This window comes from Corvus moneduloides, chromosome 1 (assembly GCF_009650955.1).
Source record: "Corvus moneduloides isolate bCorMon1 chromosome 1, bCorMon1.pri, whole genome shotgun sequence".
Taxonomy (NCBI): Eukaryota; Metazoa; Chordata; class Aves; order Passeriformes; family Corvidae; genus Corvus; species Corvus moneduloides.
The window spans coordinates 141,825,531-141,846,862 of NC_045476.1; the positions used below are offsets into that span (position 1 = coordinate 141,825,531).

The 21,332-nt window shown below is 37.0% G+C and overlaps 1 protein-coding gene across 3 annotated transcripts in view; it reads left to right on the forward strand.

The window, feature by feature from the left end:
* The window catches only part of DPY19L4 (dpy-19 like 4), a 33,160-nt gene extending 11,961 nt beyond the window's left edge, over nucleotides 1-21,199 (forward strand). For 2 of the 3 annotated variants that reach the window (XM_032129542.1, XM_032129556.1), the window contains exons 11-19: nucleotides 997-1,070; nucleotides 2,882-3,040; nucleotides 4,738-4,857; nucleotides 5,962-6,082; nucleotides 7,549-7,605; nucleotides 9,997-10,079; nucleotides 11,793-11,925; nucleotides 12,354-12,512; nucleotides 15,202-21,199. In XM_032129542.1, the coding sequence (XP_031985433.1) occupies nucleotides 997-1,070; nucleotides 2,882-3,040; nucleotides 4,738-4,857; nucleotides 5,962-6,082; nucleotides 7,549-7,605; nucleotides 9,997-10,079; nucleotides 11,793-11,925; nucleotides 12,354-12,512; nucleotides 15,202-15,366 (1,071 nt within the window). In that variant the 3' untranslated portion in view covers nucleotides 15,367-21,199. The remainder of the gene's footprint in view (nucleotides 1-996; nucleotides 1,071-2,881; nucleotides 3,041-4,737; nucleotides 4,858-5,961; nucleotides 6,083-7,548; nucleotides 7,606-9,996; nucleotides 10,080-11,792; nucleotides 11,926-12,353; nucleotides 12,513-15,201) is intronic. The other variant, XR_004243927.1, reaches the window with a different exon arrangement.
* Nucleotides 21,200-21,332: the final 133 nt, after the last annotated feature.

Consider the following 21,332-nt stretch of genomic DNA (forward strand, 5'->3'; position numbering starts at 1 on the left):
AAATAGTGTAGAAATACTCTTTAAAAGACATTTTATCTGTTTTATAAACACAGGGTTTGTTATAATTTGGATGGCCTCTTGTCGCTAACCTATGACACCTCTACAGACTAGTCTAAATATTAAAACAATATTCTTGTGTGGCAGCACAATAGCCAGGAACAAGGATGAGTAGTCTTAGAGTAGATACTAATTTTCAATTAAATTTCAAGTAGAACAAGGGAACAGAGGCTTTCACTTTGTGTAGGGGTCAGATAAGAGTTGAGATTACACAGTGGGATTTTAGCCTGGTCTTGTATTTTGGTTAGCAATTCCCTCTTGCTGGCCTTTTACACATATTATTGTGCTTTTCTTCTATGTCTCAAACTCACCATCGTTATTTTAATAAACAGTATTAACTTAAAAGTAAAGAAACTACTGAACCCTAGATGGTTTGAAGGAATGTTTATATATTATTATTTTCTTGTGCCATTCGGACTGACTAGTCTTGCTGTATCTCCAGGAAAATAAAATCTAACCTTGAAAAATATGAGTTGAATTACAGTTATGAGTAAGTTACAGAACTTGAGGCAGCTCAGATAATCTGTGTGAAGATTACAAATGTTCATGACTTTTGCTCCGCTGCAGTCCTATTTTCTAGTGGAGTCAAGTGCAACATTCTTATGCTTGCTGGGGAATAATTCTGTGTCTGTTTTTCATGATCCTTTTTACACTGCTCAGTAGTCTTTTGACAACTTATTGGGAGCTTTTCACTTGCCCTCCTGTTGTGGTATGGCAGTGGAATGAAGGGAATAATATTCTCAAGGAAACCCTAAATATAGATTTATTGAAGATTTACAATACTATACCAGTACCTTAATTGACACACTTAGTCCATTTTGTTAGCTTTAACTAAATCTTGAATAGTTGATTGTTACCTGACATTTTGTAATCTGAATGACTATGTGAAAGCTGCTTCCAGCATTTTGTATGATTTTTCTCTGCTAAATTAATTTTCAGATGTTCGTTCCTCATAAAGAAAATGAGCATTTGCTGAAGTTCATCGAAGTAAAACTTGGTTTAAACACAACTAAGTAAGTGTATTTGGACTCTTTACACCTCCCAAGATATCCAGACTTTTGAAACTGCTCTGAGAAGTGCATCATTTCAGTGGCTTGTGAGAATTTTATAGAGGAGCTAGGGAAATAGTTTAGTTATTTGTTGTCTGGTTTTAAGATTGAAGTAAAAAAAATGTGCACATACAGAATTTACTTAGGGTATTGAGGTTTCCGAGGCACTTCAGTATTTTTCATGCCTTGGGGTGAAAGCATTTCATGTATTTTTGTTCTCTTGTGATGTTGAAGACTGAAAACTTTCTGTACCCTGTCTAGTGTTTCTAATAAGACTTGAAAGCAAAGATAATAGGGTAAAGGTGGCAGTACTAGCTTTTTATAGTGTGGAAAAGAAGGCTCTGGAAAGAGTCATGAATTATTGATGCTATCTCAAAAGAGGCTTGGGTTGTGGGTACCCCCAAATCCCCCTGTATGTTTTGGAAGAAATTAGGACAAGGGACATCTTAAAAGTCAGAGGGAATTGTTGTGATTCTAAGAAAAAACATTAGTATCTGTAAAAGAGTTGGATGTTGGACTACAAGAAAACGTCGTGGCAACAGATTTTCTGGAAAACTTCCAATGAAGTGTTAGTAAGGACTGACACGCCTCCTGGACCCAAGCCAAGACTTGCAATTCTGTGCAGGAATTGGAACTCTCTTCTAAGAACTGCATCTCTCTTAGAAAAAACTACTTTACAGCCTTTCAGGGGAACAAGTGGAAAATGACATCACACCCAACTAAAACTGTTGGGGAACTTTTGGAAGACAAGATGTAGAGACGTTGACTAAGATGCATTGTTTAACACACACACAGACCCATTCTTAAGTGTTTTGCAAGAAAAGAAAGGACTCCTGGTCAGGATTTCAGTTCATTCAGCTCCCAGGTATTAACAGATTTCCCTTTTTTTCTCCCTGGGGACTTGCTACACGTCACTTTTCAAGCTGTCAGACTCTGCAATGAAGCCAGAGATTGAGACAAACTGGGTGCCTGTACGCCTGGGATATTGTGTAACTGGGTATTGGAATTATGATTTGCAGCACAAGAGCTTCAAGATCTGTCTTTTAAGGCCAGCTTGGACATGCCCAGCTGTTAATCTTTAAACTGATTCTGTCTGAAAGACGTTCAGTCCTCTAGTCTTCTCTTGGGAGAAAATGAAAAGAGGGAGGAAAGCAAAACAAAGTAAGACAAGAATGCATTCACAGCACCACATGCTGCACCAGTTCCAGTTGAGAATACACACTGACAGTGCTTGGCAGAATGTATAATCTTCCTGCTTGTTAACTGAGAAAGAAGAATGATCAAGTGGCTTCGGCTGCAGAACTAGAATTTCAGCATTAAGGATTTTATTCCTGGCAGTGCCTCAGGCTTCTTTGTGATCTCAGATGACCACTTTCCCTTCTTCATCTCCTTCTTTGGAATGAGGACAAGCATACCTTCTTGTATCAGTATCTCTAAAATCTTAATCCACTGTGACAACTAAGTGCTTTGTGGTCCCCATAATGGAGTTATATGGGAGGTTGGGCTTTTGTGATATAAAGGAGTTGTAGTCTGCTCTCTTCAGATCACAAATACTTTTTGGGAATATAAGCTTTTGACAGTTACTCTAAAGAGTATTTGCAAAGCAGTTTAGCAGTTTCAAATGATAAAAAGATAACTTTTCAAAGATGAATTTCAAGTAATTTCCCATGACATGAATAGGTTAAACTGTGATTGTTTTGTGCTGGGTTGTTGTTTTTTTCCCTAATCTATGGGATATTGTTATTGTTTTTAATGGAATGTTTTTGCCTTACTAGGAATTTTACAATGAATTGGCTCCTTTGTCAAGAATCTCTTCAGGCACCTTCCCAAGACTTTTTTTTGCGACTAACACAGTCATCACTGTTGCCTTTTTATATTTTAGTATTAATTATCTGCCTTTTTTCTGTAACTCAGGTCATTTTTAGGAGAATTTGGTAAGTAACTTGTTTATATGAAAAATAAGTTAAAAGTAAGAGGCTCCTGGATGCCTCAGGGAATGGTCGTCATGTTTGTTGCTCCAAAGTCTGTTGTACCATTGAGCTTCTCAGGGTGTGAGCACCAGTGGGAAGGCCCACCAGAGCCTCCTAAAAAAAAAGTCCTTTAGTGAGGAGCTTCTTGAGCATCCCTCCTGTCAGGACAGGGGGTTGTCATTGGTTTGTTTCCCCGCAGGTGCAATTCCTGCAGAGCTCTGGCTAATGTATGCTGGTGTGTTTATGTCTCTTCCCATTGACAGAGAAAGATGTTATACCTTTAATTCTCCTTCCAACAGCAAAGTTATCTAATTGATGCTAGAATTTTTTTTTCTGTTTTGGATTTGGGGTTTTTGGTTTGGTTTTTTTTTCAAGTTTACGTGTTGAGACAGATGAGATGGGTGGAGGTGAGAGGATTTTGGATTTCCAATGCTTCACTGTTTGTTTTATAAAACCTTTGTTTACTGTGATAAGGTCCATTAGCCTTTGCTGCTTGGAACAGAGCTGAAGTAAAACTGACTCAATTATTTTTAGTTTCACAGTGATTCACAGTTCCCTTGAGAGAAGGGGTAGTGGAACTGTCTTTATAAAAAGAGTAAGAATAGCAACACTGTAGATCCTGGCATAACTTGTCTTGGAAACTCAGTGGTTAGGAAATTATCTCTTCCTGGTAGAAGATGAATGGTGTAACTGCTCAGATATTAGAACAAATTTCTCACTTGTCTGCAGCAAAAATCAATAGGTTTATTTCAAGGATGAAGGCTTCTAACAGGTAAAGGTTATGTTGCTATAAATGAAAATGTTTGTCAGGTTGGATGTGTGATAGTATATTTAAAACAATGGAGCAAACTTCTGATTGTTTTCTAGTGGTTGAAGTAACTACTTTTTACTTTGTAATGAGCAGTGACTACACTGTGTCCAACACCTTTTTAAAGAAAAACTTAAAATAAACCTCTCCCTCTTTTTTTTTTTTTTTTTTTTTTTTTTTTTTTTTTGAGTCAGTTAATAATCTCAAAAGATTTTTTTCCATTTTCCATAAGGAAGCTTATTATATTTTTCCATTTTCCATAAGGAAACTTATTATAAAAATGTAACGTGGAATCACATCATGGTAGAAAGAATTGTTATCTATTTTATGCCTTGCTATCTTGTTCATAGCAAACCTTTTGTTGCAAGATTTTGGCTATGATTTTTATTTACAATATATTACTAGAATTTATAATATGTGACTAAAAGCTACTTTTGTTATCCTTGTTGTAAAACGGTACACACATTCCATAATTCTTTACCAGGCTAATGGTATGAAGGAGCTTAAAATGCATGTTCAGCATGATCCATCTACATGTTTGTAGAGTGTACATGCTCTGTCTCTTGAATTACCTTACAGTAAGATTTAGGGTCATAGGCAGTGATCCCATTGTTTTAATTTACAGCCATTGCTCCAGAGAGGTTGCAGTCTAAAACAAGGGACAGTGGGTACTGATAGGTCATTGATCAAGTACAAAAAGCAAGTAAACAGTACAACAATATTATATGCTATGATGCAGAATGATCTCAGTGTACTTAAACGGTGATCTCAGTGGACTTAAACGTATTTTTATTGGCACCTTTTCCTGGGATAATGTCTGAATTAAGTGATGTCTCATTTTCTCCAACTGCAGTGGTGAACCACTGAAAGAGACAGTTAAACTTGAGGATGGTCGAATTGGAGAGAGGCCAGAAATAGTTTATCATGTAATTCACACAATTTTGCTTGGTTGTCTAGCGATGTGTTTGGAAGGGTAAGTCTGATTTTGATGTATCTCTTTTGAAAGCAACAGAGTTCCTTACTGGACGTGATACGCCAAATACCCCTTTGAAATTCATCCTTTTTTGGAAATAATTTTGGCATATAGTGATACTTCTTAGGAGGGGAGCAGTCAAAGATCATTTTGATTATAAATTGGATATAGTTATATGAACAATTGTGCTTGGTTTCTTTAACATGTTTTCCAAGCTTTAATGCAGCCAAGATCCAAGACATTAATTGAATCACATTTTAATCGCTTTCTTTATGGTATTTAAGTGTAGAACTGTGCTGTAATTATTTTTAGCAAGAGCTTGTGTAGTGTTTTGATGAACAGAATAGTGCTGGAATATTGGAACATGGAAGATTTCTTATCCATCTTCTTGTGTGTAGGCTACCACAAAGTGTACCTCTGCTTGACAGGTTAAAGCAGTAGCAGAACTAATTTCAAAATATTGTGTTAGTCCTTAAAGCTAGAGAAACTGGTGGTTGGAAGATATTATTGTTCTAATCTTGTTTCTCAGCTTAATCAGCTTGAAGATGTCAAGCTTGTGTTTTTATTAGGCTCCTCGTCTTAAAATCTAAATATTCTCAAATATTGCTTAAAGTGAGCAGACTGTTGGGTTATCATGTAGTTGTTCTAAGTTAACTAGTCTATCCTTAAGAGGCAGACAACACCAGCAAATCATAAATTGCTAATTAAATCTTTTCCTTTCCTTTCTTCAGGAGCTCCCTTATAGTACATTGTCTGTACAGCTTTGCCGAATAGCTGCTTTTTACCCCTCCTTGGCTGGAAAACCACAACAGCCAAGTGACTTTACTATTCTCTGTTTTTCTTTCATCCTTCCCTGAGCTCTGTGAAGGATTTTGTCATCTTTTGCCTTGGATCTTGCTCCTCTGTCTTGCAGCAGATAATCAGGTGCCAGCTCTTCTGCTAGAGATTTCCTTGGTTTACCCTCCAGTGCCACTAAAGTTGACCTCAGATTGTTTCAACATCCACACTGTGTTTGACATAAGAAAAAAAATTGAATGTTTTAATAATAGTTTGAGTACAGAGGCATGCACAGGGTCCCAACTAAGTTATTGCAGTGTTTTTCAGAATGAAATATCTATGGACACCTTATGTTTGCATGCTTGCTGCATTTGGTGTGTGCTCTCCTGAACTTTGGATGACGCTTTTCAAGTGGCTTCGACTGAAAGCTGTGCACCCAATACTGCTGGTGAGTTGCTGTTGCCAAAGTCTTGGAAAATACAGCCAACAAGCATATAGCTTTGCAAACATCAATTATCTAAGACCCAGGAAAGAATCCATGAAAACACCAGGTTGTTCTGTGAGCAGTGGATCACATATAGTCTGCTTTTTCTTTGTCTTTGGTTCTTAGTATCACATGTTCTCTGATACCTGGTGATAAAGTTGCATTCCCACTACAACCTTTCCTCATAAAAAGCAGAGCTGTCTTCATCTCCCTTTCAATCATCTCAACTTCTTTTAACAAATCTTTGAGACCTCAATCACTCTGTCATATCTAGTTGGGATTGGTCAAGAAGGTCATGCATTTTTTAGGAGGAATGCAGGAGAAAAAGTGCAGGTGCCCAGGGAAGACATAAGCCTTGTTTCACTGAGAAATGGGTCTAAAATGTGGTAGTAAGATGTATTTAACTTCTGAGAGTAAAACTGCTTCATAAGAAATAGTAAGTCAAATTACTTTGCATAAGATTGTGCATATGTGGCCATTATATAGAAGTGTTGTGACTGAAGATAAGCTTGTGTTACAGTGCAAACAGCTCCCCTGCTTCCAACCCTAGTTTTATTCTCAATATGACAAGAGTTGCTTTCTGTGATTTTTAACAGCTTTGTGCATTGGTTTTATTAATAAAATAGGGATAGGATATTGCTTACCTTAAATTCAAGAGGCTTATAGGAAGAAATAATGTATTCTACTTTGAGGTTCATTATGTCTCCTGTGAAATACCATACACTGCTATATCAGAAACATTAACTGTGTTCTTTCAGTCAAGGAGTAGCAGTATGTTCAGGTACATGGTAAGCACATTCTTTTATATATGTCATGCTTTCTGTGATATAGACCTGCTTTTTTACTATTAAGATCTTTACTATCAGTAGATCTGTTAGTAGCTTATTATCAAAGGAATGCCTTGTGTGCGTTCCTTACCAAACGTTCCCTGTACCATACAAGCTATTTTCTCATTCTTGCAAAACAAAAATTATATCAACTAGATTGATGGTATGCTGAAAGATGGGTTTCTGGGTCTTGCCTGTCAATAATGCTGATCTGAACAAAAGCATCAACAAGATCAGAGTTTTGAAATGCTTGGTTTTTTCCTTTCTCATGTTTTCTCATTGCATTTGAATGTGAAGTGTTTGCTTTCTTCTGTTCCCTACATCATGTGCACATGGAATCATTGTTACTTGAGGAGTAATTAACTGTCCCTAAAATTGGTGGTAAAGTTTTTGTGAGTCAAATGAAGCCTTCCATGCTAAAATAGGCAAATTCTTGTTTGAGGAAAGTTTTTTCAAGTCAAATGGTAGAAAATCACAAAGTTTCACCTACTGTCACTCTAAGGTTTCAGACATAAGTATTGCTTACTGTATGAGCAGAATCAACAGACGCCTCAGTGTTGTAGAATGGTGCATAATCCATTTTCTCTAACGTGTACTTTCTAGGCTCTCATTCTGAGTATGGCAGTTCCCACTATAATTGGATTCAGCTTGTGGAAAGAGGTAAGAAAAGTACCTTTGTGGAGTTTTCTTTGTATGTAGGCTCAATATGAGTCAAAATGGTGAGCAAATATAATGAAATGTGCTCGGTGAAATTAAATATATGTGATGAAATCGAAGCTATCATCCACTGAAAATATGTTTCGTTTTTAAGCAAAACTATTCACTTTTTTCAGTGTAAGGTATTTGACATTAAATTTGTTAATGATCACTTGTTGTAATTAAGAAGTGTTTAAATTTAAATGAAGAGTTTATCATATTCAGCTGTTAAGCTTTGAATGTATAAACTGACTGAACAAAGAAAATACTGCCAGATGAAAACACAGGATATTGAAAACTATATTTCCTCAATCTTAGTTTTAGTGAGAAGGAGTGAAGTTAGATGAAGTAAAATTACAGGAGGCCATATGCAAATAATCTGTTTGAAAAGCTCCCATCAAGTTATAATGGAATTAAATTATTTGTGCAGACCATCGTGTTGAGGTGTGTACCTACTACAATACAGGGAAGAAAAGCCACAGATGTTTCCATGTTTAAAATGAATATTTGGTTCTTTATTGCAAGTTGCAGACAGACTGGAGGGTAGAGTATCTGGAAATAATTTTTTAAGCTCCTGTGAGTTCAAAAAACATGTGAAACATCTCATAAAGTGTAATCCTCTGCTGTATTGGCACAGCTTTAAAATAGTTTGGATAGTCTTCTAAGAATTCATATATAGAAGCCAGTCTTGACCAACAATATTTTAACAGGTTTTGTAACATCTATCTTACATTGCAACCAAATTTTCTCTTGTAGCCTTTTTACATGGTTTTGATGGAGCAATAGATACTGTCTGTAAAAAAAGTTAGAGTTGCTCAAAAGAGTTATGAAATCTATTACAATAGAGGAAACTAATTTAGTTAACAAAGTAATTATTTTTCAGTTGTTTTAATGAAAGCAGTGTGGAGGTTTGGACTCTAGAGGGCTTCTTCCATTGCAGATGCAGCTTCTGCTTTTAAGTAACAGTTTGCTCTCCAGATTCATAGCTCATCCCTGAGGTTGGGAATGTTGATTAGAAGTAACGGAGCAGCAAAAATGCCTTGAGATTCCTAATCTAATCTGTGGTTATAAAAGGCTGAGTGTCTAGCTCAGCATCTTTTTGCTTGGTTGCCTTCTGACTGTCTGGCATAGTCCCTCCCCTAACTAGGTTTTTCCAGGTGCTGTGATTGATGAGTGAAGGAGGTTCTCCTTGGGGTGGCAGTAGCAGTTCCTCTTCCCATCCATCTGTTTTGGGAGTAGTTCCAGTGTATGTGTAACAGCAGTGCTTCCAGCCCTGACACTAACATACAGCAGCTGCTCTTGTGCTGGTTGTAGACTGCTGTCACTTGACATGTCTGGTTGTAGACTGCTGTCACTCAACAGCTGAGTTGTCCAGGTAATGGGGGTGGAAACCCCTCAGTTAAAAGCAGGCTCCCACTTCTAACTGTCTGTCTACTGTGGCTGTCCCAAATAAGTTGTCCCTTTAGTCTGGCATAACCTGTAAACTTCATTCTTTTCCAAAAGAGCTAACATCCAGTAACTTTCACTTAGTTTTTACAACAGCATGTATATGTACCTGCTCCAGCCCCTCAAGGCTGGCCAGTTTCCAGCCATGCCTTTCTCAGATAAATGCTCCAAATGGCGCAAGGACCGACAAAATCTCCCATCTTAGTAAAGGACCTCAAACCTGACAGGATAGGGAAGCCATGATGCAGGGTTGCAATCTGGCCTGGTTTGAAAGAGGTGGCATTCTATCTCACTTCACAGAATCCCTCCATTTCCCAAAATGTTTTTCAAGAGCATGAACTGAGATATTCCACTTCTCACAATGTAGTGTGCTTTCCTTCACTGCAGTGATTGGAGTCAGAAGCAAGTCCAGGGCACATTACCAGGGCTTCTCTAGGAAATTTCTTCTCTCTGGTCTTGCTTGCATGACACCTTTCCATCAAGTCACAACAGTCCACTCCCTCCTGCTCAAGCAGATTTACCATGAGAGATTTATCATCTTTTCGGTTCAGTGCCCGTATTTGTAGGCATTTGCATATGACCACCTGAACTATGGTTTTGATGCATTTAAGGCCATGTAATGTTTATGAATGTTGTTGCTGCTGTTTTTTAATTTACTTTTAATTATAAGTGTTCTAATAAAACAGAGAGTGATGAGAACTTCTGTTTAACATACTTACGGTGGAGAGGGTCTCCTGCTGTCAGGTAAGTAAGTGTAAGCTGAGTTTTGCAAAATACTCAAGCAAAAGTACCAGTCAGGAGGGAAAACTGTTGAAACCCATTTCTGTTGTGTCACTTAAAGCCTTAATGTAATGAGATGCTCTATAGATAATTTTTTTAACTGTAAGTAACCAAAAGCATTTCCATCAGTTTTTCCCTAGAATAATGACAGAGCTTACAGAACTGCAAGAATTCTATGATCCTGATACAGTAGAACTTATGACATGGATAAAGTAAGCATGAAGTCCAAAATTTCTGTTTTACTGCTTTTTGTAAGGGTACTTTTATCTCAGCAGTTTGTGGAGCTACCTCTATCAAGCTAGGTTTTCCCTTGCTAAGTCATTCAGTGATGCATGGGGAAAGAAGTGTGTATTTTAAGTTTGGTATTGTTCCCATGAAAAGAAACAGGAGTTTATCATTGATTACAAGAGAAGATCCTGAAACACACAAGCAAGTCATATTTAATGTCATTGCAAGACCTTGTTTCCAAATAGAGGTGGAGATCTTCGTACTTGCTTCTTTGCACGCTAACTTTTCATTAGATTAGAGGATTCATATTGATTGTAATGCCAGCAGGGGACAAAAACACTGAAATGTTATGTGCCTGAGCCAATAAAAAGAAATGCCTGGATGTGAGGATTTAGAGACTTTTGTCAGGACACATGGAGAGGAACATATATGATTCAGACTTCCCCTTTGACCACAGTGAGTATGGAGCTATGTTACATAGCTTGTACTGAACATATACACAGCGAATACCAAGTCAAGTTATTTTCACAGATATATTTTTCTTACCACCAGAAGTTTCAAAATTGCATTCTGCCTCATTCAATCTAACTTTGAACTATGTCATTAGGAACTGCACTTTTCTGAAAATTAGATCCCTTGTGTTCAGATAGCTTAGCTTTAACTGTATTTTTTTAGAATATTACTTTCTGTGTTTATGTAGTCTTTAATGTCAACCTGTTCGTCTTCAGAAAAGGCAAGGCTGGTAATTAGTGTTCCAGCCAATTTCTTCTTGTTGTGGTAGTAGTGTATGTTGTTTGTCACTGCTGTAGCTCTTCAAGGCAGCAAGTGGAATAATGCCAAGTATCTAATTGCTTTTATGTTAGTCTGCATATACTTCAAGTACATAATTAATCATGGTGAATTTCATTGAGATTCACCCAGCTCTGAGCGATTTGACTACCCTTATTTGTAGCAGCTGTTCTTGTTTTTAAAGAAAACAAAGATTTTTTTTTCTTCTTATGGATATACTTAGCTATTCATATTGAAATTTTAATTCAATGTCATTATTACAGAATATTTTCTTAAAGTCTTCTCTGATAATACAAATTTAATTTGAATTTTCTCTACTGAAGTTGCCAAAGTCTGTAATAAAGTGTGACAATGACTGTTTTCTTTCACTAATACAGAAATACAAATAGTCAAAAAATTATACCAAGCCCAGAAATATAATTGCTGTAGGCATTATTCTGTATGCTGACATTATTTTCTCATAGATTATGAAATACGTGGTCCTAGAGATCAAGTTACAACAATCACAAATTTTTCCCCTACAAGATAACATCACGTTGTTTCTCCTTCTACCTACCATCTCTCCCAAGCTTGTTTTGTCACGAGTTGGCAACCATTCAGAAAAGCAGTACTTGGATCCATTCCAGGCCCACTCTGAATGGTGCTTGGTGGATTGCAAGGAGGAGAGACCAACCATCAGCCCTTGCCCCAGCAGGAACCCTTCCTTTCAAACTCCATATTGCTCCAGGTCTGAGCTTTCCCTGGCAAGGAAGGTACTGCCACAGCAATGCCATCACCAGTTGTAATTAGACCCCCAATGATATCTTCATGTACTCCATTCTGCAGCACACTAACAGATCCCACAGTGTATTAAATTGTTTTGATGAGTGCATGCAGTACTCACACGTGTGTTGGTGTTGCTTTTGCAGACGACAGGCTCCTGTGGCTGCAGTGTTTGCAGGCAGCCCACAGCTCATGGGTGTGATTAAGCTCTGTACAGGATGGACGGTGTCGAGTTTGCCTTTGTATAATGATGATGATCTTCTGAAAAGAAATGAGAATGTAAGTATCCAACTCCATAAATGTGGCATCTCACAGAAACTGTGTTCCTCTTCACCCAAAAGTAATGAAAAAAAAAATCAAATGTATTACAAGGGAAGAGGACACAGGAGTCCAGCAGACACGGATTATCAAGTAGATTGTCAGTACTTCACTCTGCACAGAAACAATATCAAAATATTATTTCCAAAGACTTTTCAGGCCACTTGGAGTATGTAAGATGAGAACTTACCATCAGTAGAGACAAATACTTCCCATTCAGCTGGCTATTTCCTCACTTTTGGGAGATTTCAAAACCAAACTTTTTATATCTTGGTGTGTACATACCATTTGTTATTGCAGATAGGTCATTGTTGGGGGTGTGTGTGTGTCCCAGTATCTAAGTTACCCCTGATTTTTGCATGGCATGAACATGTTTTCTTAATTTACAGATTTATCAGATCTATTCAAAGAGGTCAGCAGAGGACATTTATAAGATACTCACATCTTACAAAGCCAACTTTCTGGTTATTGAAGATTCAATTTGCAATGAAGTGGGACCTGTAAGAGGATGTAGAATTAAAGATCTGTTGGATATTGCTAACGGTCATGTAAGTATCGGTGAGAAAAAATGAATGTTTGAATGCATAAATAATTAAATTAAAAACAAATCTTATAATGCTGGTCTTATTTTTCTTATTGTAATTGACGTGTAGACAAAGACTCAAATTTTAAAAGTGATCAGTTAAGTTTTGGACTGCTGTTTCTTAAACTTGTAATCTTATCCAATACTATTAACTGCCCTAATCCCTCCTAACAGATGAGTATCTAGCTGTGCTGCTTTTCAGCCAATCATTAAGTACCATTAACTATATATAAATGTTCAAGACTGACATCTGAAGAGGTAATTACAAAAGCAGTGAAGTCCTGCCTCAGAAGGCATTCTTTATTAGCTTTGAAGATGAAATACTAAAATGGATGCACTCAGTTTTAGAAGAACTCTGGCTGGGGTTAGGACCAGCCTGCTATTTAGTTCAGTGCAGCCTGTTTGGTTCTGATGAGGGTGCAAGTCTATTTAGTTCGGCTTTGCAGATAGGTTAGCACAGCAATAGATAGTTTAAACCACATCTGGTAGAAAGACTGGTTGAGTAAACTGCACCATGAATGCTGCTTCGGTCATTGCCATGTTCTGTCTCTTTGGCTGTTGTTAGTGCTGCTCTTGCTGCTGAAGGAGGGAGTAAGATGGGGTTTATAAGGTGATCTCACTCCACTTGTTCATTGGCTTCCTGGAAATCCGCAAAAATTTTGATTTTATAAAGGCGGGGAGTGGCCTTGAATTCGCTTAGAGTTTCATTGCTTATTCTCAGGTCAACAGGAAAGAGGGAGTCACCAGTTACTTCTAAGCAATCACAGGTTACCTACATTTAGTTGGTTTCCTGTCCAAGAAGGAACTTAAGCACCTATTTGACATCAGAGTCTAGTGTGTGTTAACTATACCAAGTGAATCCTTGGTTTGAATCTTTTCCTTTTCTTAAATGGGGAAGACATACATATGCTTCCTGTATATAGTCTTACGTTCCTTTCTTCAGGAAAAATCCAAGCTGTTAATCTGTGTTAATTATTTTATAAGCTCTACTTTTGATGAAACATTGTTCAAAACTTGTAATGCAAGGATTTTATTCCTGTAGCTGCTTTGTCTTGAGGGAGTAATTTATAGGAGTGGTATGTTACATGGGGATTATTCTGTATATCCCCAGGAATCTACAACTGGTATCAGTTTCACTTCTAGGTTTCCTAACTACTTTATCCATGAAGGATATTGTCTCAATTTTTCTATTAACTTCCTTACCATTGCTGAAATCTATTCTTTCTTTCCTTGTCTTGCTGCTAAAATCATGTATGCTGTGATTATTCCAGGATATATATTGTGTATATATATATATATATAGTATATATACAGGATATATATTGTATATACTGTACCATAACTAGAGTGTGTGTGTGTGAATAACCTCCATCGTTGTTAATCAGCTCATGTCACCTCTCAGTTTCTTCTCAGATCTGTATTTGCATGAGTAAGTTCCTGTTTCCTCTTCACACTTAGGATCTCCACTGGAGCGGTTAACCACAATTTGAGGATTCCATACCCTCATACCCCTGCATCTCTCATCTCCATGCTTCCTGCGTGCTTCTCTCTTGCACATAAGCTTGATAATCCTTCTTGTGTTTTTTTGTTGGTGTTGTTTTGGGGGGAGTGGTTGGTTTGGGTATGTTGGGGTTTTTCTCAGACATAGTTTATTCTGGAAAGTTACTAAAGTGTATTGTCTCAGGAAGCTTTAAACAAATCTCTCAGTTTGCTTGCTAACAAAAATTGTCTAAGTCATACTGGAAGATTATCAAGACATTTCAAAGTAGTGGAGGCTAGTGCATACGTACTTGGAGACTGCAACTGCAGCATTTACTTATTCCCAAAGTAAGTGAGACAGTGGACAGTGTGTTATGCTGTTATGTTGACAGGTCTGTGGGTGTGTTTTGAATTGCTGTGTTTAAGAAGATAAGTACTATTTTCTAGCTTGTGCTATATCCTATAGTCCTAGTCCAATATCTTGTTTCTGACACTGGCTGAGAGCATAGGTTTACTGATAGGGAAAGACAAATGTTTTTCAGCAGTCTGTTGCTGAAGGCCTGTAGCTCAGGGCAATTATCTTTGTGTTTGGCAGCCACTGGTGGATTTTTCTTCATGAGTTTGTCCTACCACCTTTTTTTGAAACCATGTAAATTTGTGCCATCAGAAGGAATTTCTGATGAAGGGATTTCTTCAGGGATATCAGACAGTAGATGCTGAAACAGTTTGCTTCCAAGTCAATTGGTTGGCATTTGTAGGGCAATGTGTGTGTCTTTGGTCTTTATTAGGTATGTCAAACTTACTTGGCCTGGAAAAGGTAGTTCAGATTTTCCTTTCCTTCATACTGGTATGCCCTGTGCCAGTCAGGTTTGAACTACTGGGTAAATGGGGCATGTGGGTGATTTCCACTGCTGTTGTTCTTTGTAGTATGAATGAAGTACGCTGGTTTTAATATCCGTTACCTTGACAAAGGGAGTAATTCACAAAGACTATTTTAGGTGGTTAAACAAATTATATGGAAGTGTGTTTTCAGTTTATTGGAACTGTACAATGTGGAAATTAAATGTCTATCATAAACAAAATTTACAGAATATGAAAGTTAATTAAATGTACAGAATTACACTCTGTAACCACTTTTCTTCAGTACTTTAATTAGGTCTTTTTCTTTCTGACAGGTGGTTTGTGAGGAAGGTGACAACTATGCCTACTCAAAATATGGACGGTTTTGTCATGAAATCAAAATGAACTATTCTCCATATGTGAATTATTTCACTCGAGTATACTGGAATAGATCCTACTTTGTATATAGAATCAACACTGTGATATCCTTCCAGTCATGAAAAAGCATGCAAGCTTCTTTCTGAGGATTGATTGTGAATGAATTTCAGTTGGAAAAGTTCCTTTTGATCAAGGAAGTTTATTTTTGCAGATAGATGTGCACACATGCAGTGTACTGACAGCTTTATTTTACCAAACTGAAATTCTTTGATCCACAGATCAGCAGACACATATTCCATCCTTGAAGGAAACGGGAATATTTATCAATTTTACAGTCTCTACAATGTGTTACAGTCTTCCATGTTTTTAGCTTTTTCTTCCCATTATAAATGATCTTAATCCTCATGTAAATGGGATTTCTAACTTCAGCATTAGAGAGCTGATGCGCATAGACTTCAGTAAATACGGAAAAATTATTTAAAGAGCTCATTTAAGTCATGTAGCTTTTATTTTTTAGCCAGAAAGCAATCAATATCCTAAGTCTTTCCAAGTAAGTGTTTGGATTTTTAGTTTGGGGTTTCTTTTTATTGTGTTTTAATTCTTCCTGTCTTCCATGGTAAACATTTCTGTGTTTATCAAACACACATTTATACACCTTATGTGTAGCTGTATAGTTTGTATAAATCAAATAAGGAAGATTTTACCTAAACCACCCTTCCATAGATTAAGGCACTGATATCTGCATTGTTGTCTGTGTTGTCCACAGAGACATGTTGGTGGAAATGCTAGGAATTAGACCTAGCAATAGGAGCTGACAAGCTCAGATCTTCAGGAAAGATCTTGTCTTCAGCATTTTTCCACACTTAAGTGTGTATGTGTGTATGCATAAGTGTGTCTTTCTCGGCAGCCACCAGAATGGGCCAGTATACCACAGTATGCCATACTTGTTTTCAGGCAAGTGTAGCAGGACAACCAGGTTTGCTACTGAGACTTCTGCACTTCGGTTTCACCCCCTCTGTGTGTGTGCTGGTATATGTGTGTGTGGAGAGGGATGGGTGATACTCATTTCATTCAACTTATTATGCAATAGCTATATTAAGATAGTGCCATAACTGTCATTTAAAACACTATAATCACCACCATTAATGAATAATGGTACAGATGTTCATAGCTATTTTTATATCAATTATGCAAATACACAGATCTTTGAAAATTTGGGAAAGTACTCTGCAGTTTTGCTTCCCTCTAAAATTTGTCTTTGTTATATGAGCCCCTTTGCCTCTACAACTCTTTTTTCTTAACAAATTATCTGTTCATCCTCTTTGTTGCTGGCTGATAGACTTTCAGGAGAATGAATGATGTTTTAATTCCAACTCTGGGCCTAAACCTAGTGTTGAGAATGGAAAATCCAATAAAAGGTAACAGTAGCTTTGCTTAACATAGGTGTAACTGGACAAAAACCCAGGACTAAGTTTTGGAAGAAGCTGCTCACCCCTTAGGAGTTACCTGTAGTTACAAATTCATGTAACACCTGGCCCAGAGACCAGTCTATCAGGCATGTGGAAATGATTCTTTGGAGCCCAGATGTCTTTAATGAAGGATCTGGCAGGATAGGATGAACCCTCAGCTGAAAAATCTGCAAACCATCCTGCAAGTGGAAGCTGCAAAACAATCCTTTCTGCAAATCGGAGATTTTAACTCTGAAATTAGAAACTGCAGCATGTTGTTGTATGTGCGTGATTCTTCTCTGTTCTATGCTGATACACTTGCTTACTTTACACTGACACGTAGTGCTGAGATTTTTTTAAAACTTGTTATCACTTTTGGAGTGATTTAAAAGAAAAAAAGCTTTATTGTTGTAAAAGCCGACATGTCTGTAATCTGTTTTTTACTTTCAGTTATATTTTTAGGCCTATGAGTCTTGACAAAATGTTAAATTATGCGGGTTTTTTTAAACCAATGTTCAGATAAATCCATCAAATGTACAGGATGTTGTCACTGAGAGAAACATTTACCAGTATAACTGAGTTACAAGTTTTAAGTAAATATCCTTTCTGGGCATACAGGCATCATGTTGGGGGTAGTGTGTACCTGTGTGTCTGCTGGAGTGCAGGCTGCATTTATTTGCTTGTGCACAAGTCCATGTTTTACTGCACTGGGCTGTTTCTGACTACTCCATTACTGGATACCAACAGAAGCTCATGTATTAACTAGAGCTATGGCAGGCCTGCAGGAACCCCCTCTGTATGTGTGGATATAGATGTAATACTTGGAAGGAAGTTTCGAGTTCCTTTTCCAATTTAAGTTTGTTTGAATCACTGTCAAGGAATTACATGTCTGTGTGTCGGTCATTTAATCTCTTGAAGTTAGTAATTCATGAATATCACTTCATATCAGCAATAAAGCATTCCAGGTAGCAAACTTCAGGGTTACAGCTGTACTTGGGTAGATGAAGTCGCAGAGCTTATGGCTTCATGCCTTAGACTGCCATGCCAGGATGCAACATTCAACTGTCCTTGACTGCCTGTTGTGTTTTACTGCAATGTTGTGTTACCATGTAGAATGTAGTTTGAACACCTACATGTAGAGCACACATATTAAGAAAACCACAAATGAGGTCACCCACACACCTAAACAAAACTGTCTTGTAGCACGTTGGCCTTCATACATGTTTAAATGAACGAGTTGAATTTTATTTGAACTGTGATATAGGTATTGTTACTAGTTTTGTCGTATTTTTTAAGATGTATTCTTGATACTTCAATTGATTCTGCTTTAGGAGAATCATTTAAGATTTTTACCTTGCTTTTTATATTAGAGAAAATTATATTGCAGCACCATTGGCACAGCAGCCTTAAGTAACAGAAGGAGCCTTTTATTTGGGAGAACATTGTGGTTGTTCCTGTAAAAAGGCATAACTAAAACGAGTGACTGAAAGAATCATGTCTTACAAAGAAAGTGAATGAATTTCTTATCCAGCTACAGCTAGCAAAAATGTTGTTTGATCTCCAGCTTCTGTGAAAAATAATAAGTTCCAGTGATATCCCTCATTGGGACAACAATAGGGCATAATTACACCAGACTTGTGCAGACAACCCTGGTTTGGCTTTCAACCAGATCACAGGTTTAACTCCCTGAAAGGGTTGTGAGAAAGTTTTACAAATTTTGATCTGCTTTGCTGTAGATGTTGCAATTCAGTTGAAACATGTGCCTTGCAAGCTTTTATTAAACAAACAAAAACCTCAATTCCTGTTTCTTTTTGTGAAGATTTTTTTTTAAATTCCTGTCCCTCTGATTTCTAGAGTTTCTGTTGTGTCTTAATATGCCAGCCTCTGAGGATGCCCGAGTCCTAAGTAGTGCAGCGCAATGTGTGCCAGCCATCTAACAGCTGTTCACTGGGAAGAATGAGAATTTGCATAGCAATTTGTGTGGCTATTTTGCTGGCTTATTTCCTCCTTCACATCTTCAATTTCTGATATACTTGATCTTAATAAATGCAAAAAAAAATACCTTGAAAGAATAAATTAGTATAGTATTCTCAGGCATCCACCTGTTATCCTTAGACTTGTGAATTAAAGTTTGACCAACCCACAGCTAAACTAACATGCACAGTTTTGTCTTAACCTTAAAAAAATGCTCTTTCACTTCCTGAATTACCACACACTTGAACTCAGATTTGACAGGAGATGCTTGAGACTAAGGAAATGTATTTCTGACCATTAACTTCTATTCATATTATTTAAAAAAACATTGATTTTATTTCTTCTGAGGTAAATGGAAATACAGTTTAATACAACACAGTCTTAAATACAGTTTCCATGGGAGTGGGAATGAGGAGAAGATACACAAATGTGGAAGAAAGAGGGCCAAAAGGTTTCACAGGCACTGAAAATTCTTCCAACTATTTGCTCTGGTGGCATTACTATTTACTGAAAGGTAGAGGCTAGGGACCAAGTCTTGTTCTTACAACCTCATTTTCACTAAGTCCTCTGCAAGTGTCCATACCTTGTGACATTCCATCAGCTTTTTCACGCAATTCACATGAAAAGGAACTGCAAGATCAGGTTGTAGGGATTGTAAGGTGTCCCTGAAATACTTTCTAAAACTTCATATAACCTGTCCTTCAACCACAACTCCAACTGGAGAAAGCATAGGCTGTGCTTGTGAATGCGTGGGTGTGTGCACACATGATGTGTTTGCATTTAGAGGTGTCTGTTTTACTATTGTGTTTTGGAGATGGAATGGGCAACTTCTTTTATCACTAATGGTGATTGAATCTGTAAGTCTGCTAAAGATTGATGGGCAGGTGGACACTGGAGTACTGTGGTACTGGAGATGAAAGAGAAGCAGAAGTTTATTTCAACACAAGCAATATTTCATGTGAAATAATAACATAAATCTGCATAATCACGCTTTAATAGTCTTTTAAAAACCGAACTTTAGAGGGGAAAAAAAGTGGGAATTCGAAGACATACAGCATGTGTTATCTTAATAATCTTTTCTACTTCATCATTACAGCTAAAAAAACAATTATTAACAAACATTATGTTGCTGCACTCTAACAATGCCAAATGCAGAGCTAGTGATGCCTAAAGATCTTTTGAATTGTTTTGTACCTCAACAATGAATTTAAATGTAATTAATCCAGCAGTGGTTTTGGTTTCAGCACAGTTAAGTGTATGTATTTCTGCCTTTCAAGTGATGTTTAAGGTTACCTATTTAATTCGATGGGACAGAACGTTTAAATACTTTCAAAGTTTCAAACTTGTTTACTTCAGTAATACAGAAGAATTATTGGTGGTGCTTTACTTGTTAACAGTGATGTTCAGCAGTAGTGTGTATGGCATATGGACTTATCTATGTGCAGCTATTTAATAACAAGTCTAGAATACAATTGCTTTTGTCCTGTTTGTTGTCTTGGATGGTTTTTTATCAAAATAATGTATACATAGTAAATATTCTTCTCTTGTAACAAGTTTTTTTTCTGTGGAAAAAAAATTAATAAAAGCCAAGCCCAGAAAGTGTGGATTGTTTGGGACACAAACCATTTTATCCTTTGAGAAATCAAGGGAAGACTGTACAGCATAGCTCAAATGTCTGTCTGGATGAGCAGCATAAACAGTCTTGCAACTCTTGATGACAAGCAGCCTGCTCAGACTGGATCCATATGTCGTGCTGACTCTGACTGCCTGTTGAGACATACTTGTGTGAGGATGAACAGCAAAATATGAGCTGCTTCATATGGAATTACTGAACTCTGTGACTTTCTCCCTAAAGATCTTCCTACAGCAAGCATGTCACCTGGAAATAAATTGCTATGCAACGTCAAATGCCAACTGATTTAATTTTTTTTAATCTACTAATTTATTATCTGCCTTGAATTTTTACAGATCATGATTACATATTTTGGAGCCCTCTATTTTTTTATACTATATTATTAGTAGAAATCTTTGAATGCAGATTACTTTGTAGTAATTTAGCATGTAATAATACAAAAATCTTGATATTATTTTAGTTAAATTCCAAAGACAGTAGAAATACCCTACGGAGCACTTCTCCAAAAACAGATCATTTACCACCTAAAAAAAATTATGTACTTATATCTTTAATTAATACTGATTCTGAGTTTGAGCATTTATCAAACTGCTTTGTTTTAGGCTAGTCAGGAAATGAGCTGATGTTGAAGTATTCAAGTTTAGCCATTCAAGCAGCCAAGCTTTGTGGTTGCTTAGCTCAAAGGGGAAATGGAGCTTCCTGGCAGCATGAAATTCATGTTGGTGTTTGTCTATTCTTCTGTGCCTTTATGCAAAACTGAGACCGTGGTAACTAGCTGTGAAACAGAGAACATTCTAGTCTATATAATAGAATTGTATTGATATATGTCTACAAATAGATGTTTATGTTTTATGTGAGTGTGTATCTCTACAAAATATATATTCTGTTTATAATCAATGATTCAGTGGTGTTAGGTGAAATTACTATTGGTTTGGATTATTTTCCACCTAAATAGTAGTTCTGCAATCTGTTTGTAGGACCTAGTTTCCCAGAATTTCCCATTTTGGCAGTGACCCAGCTTACCATACTTCGA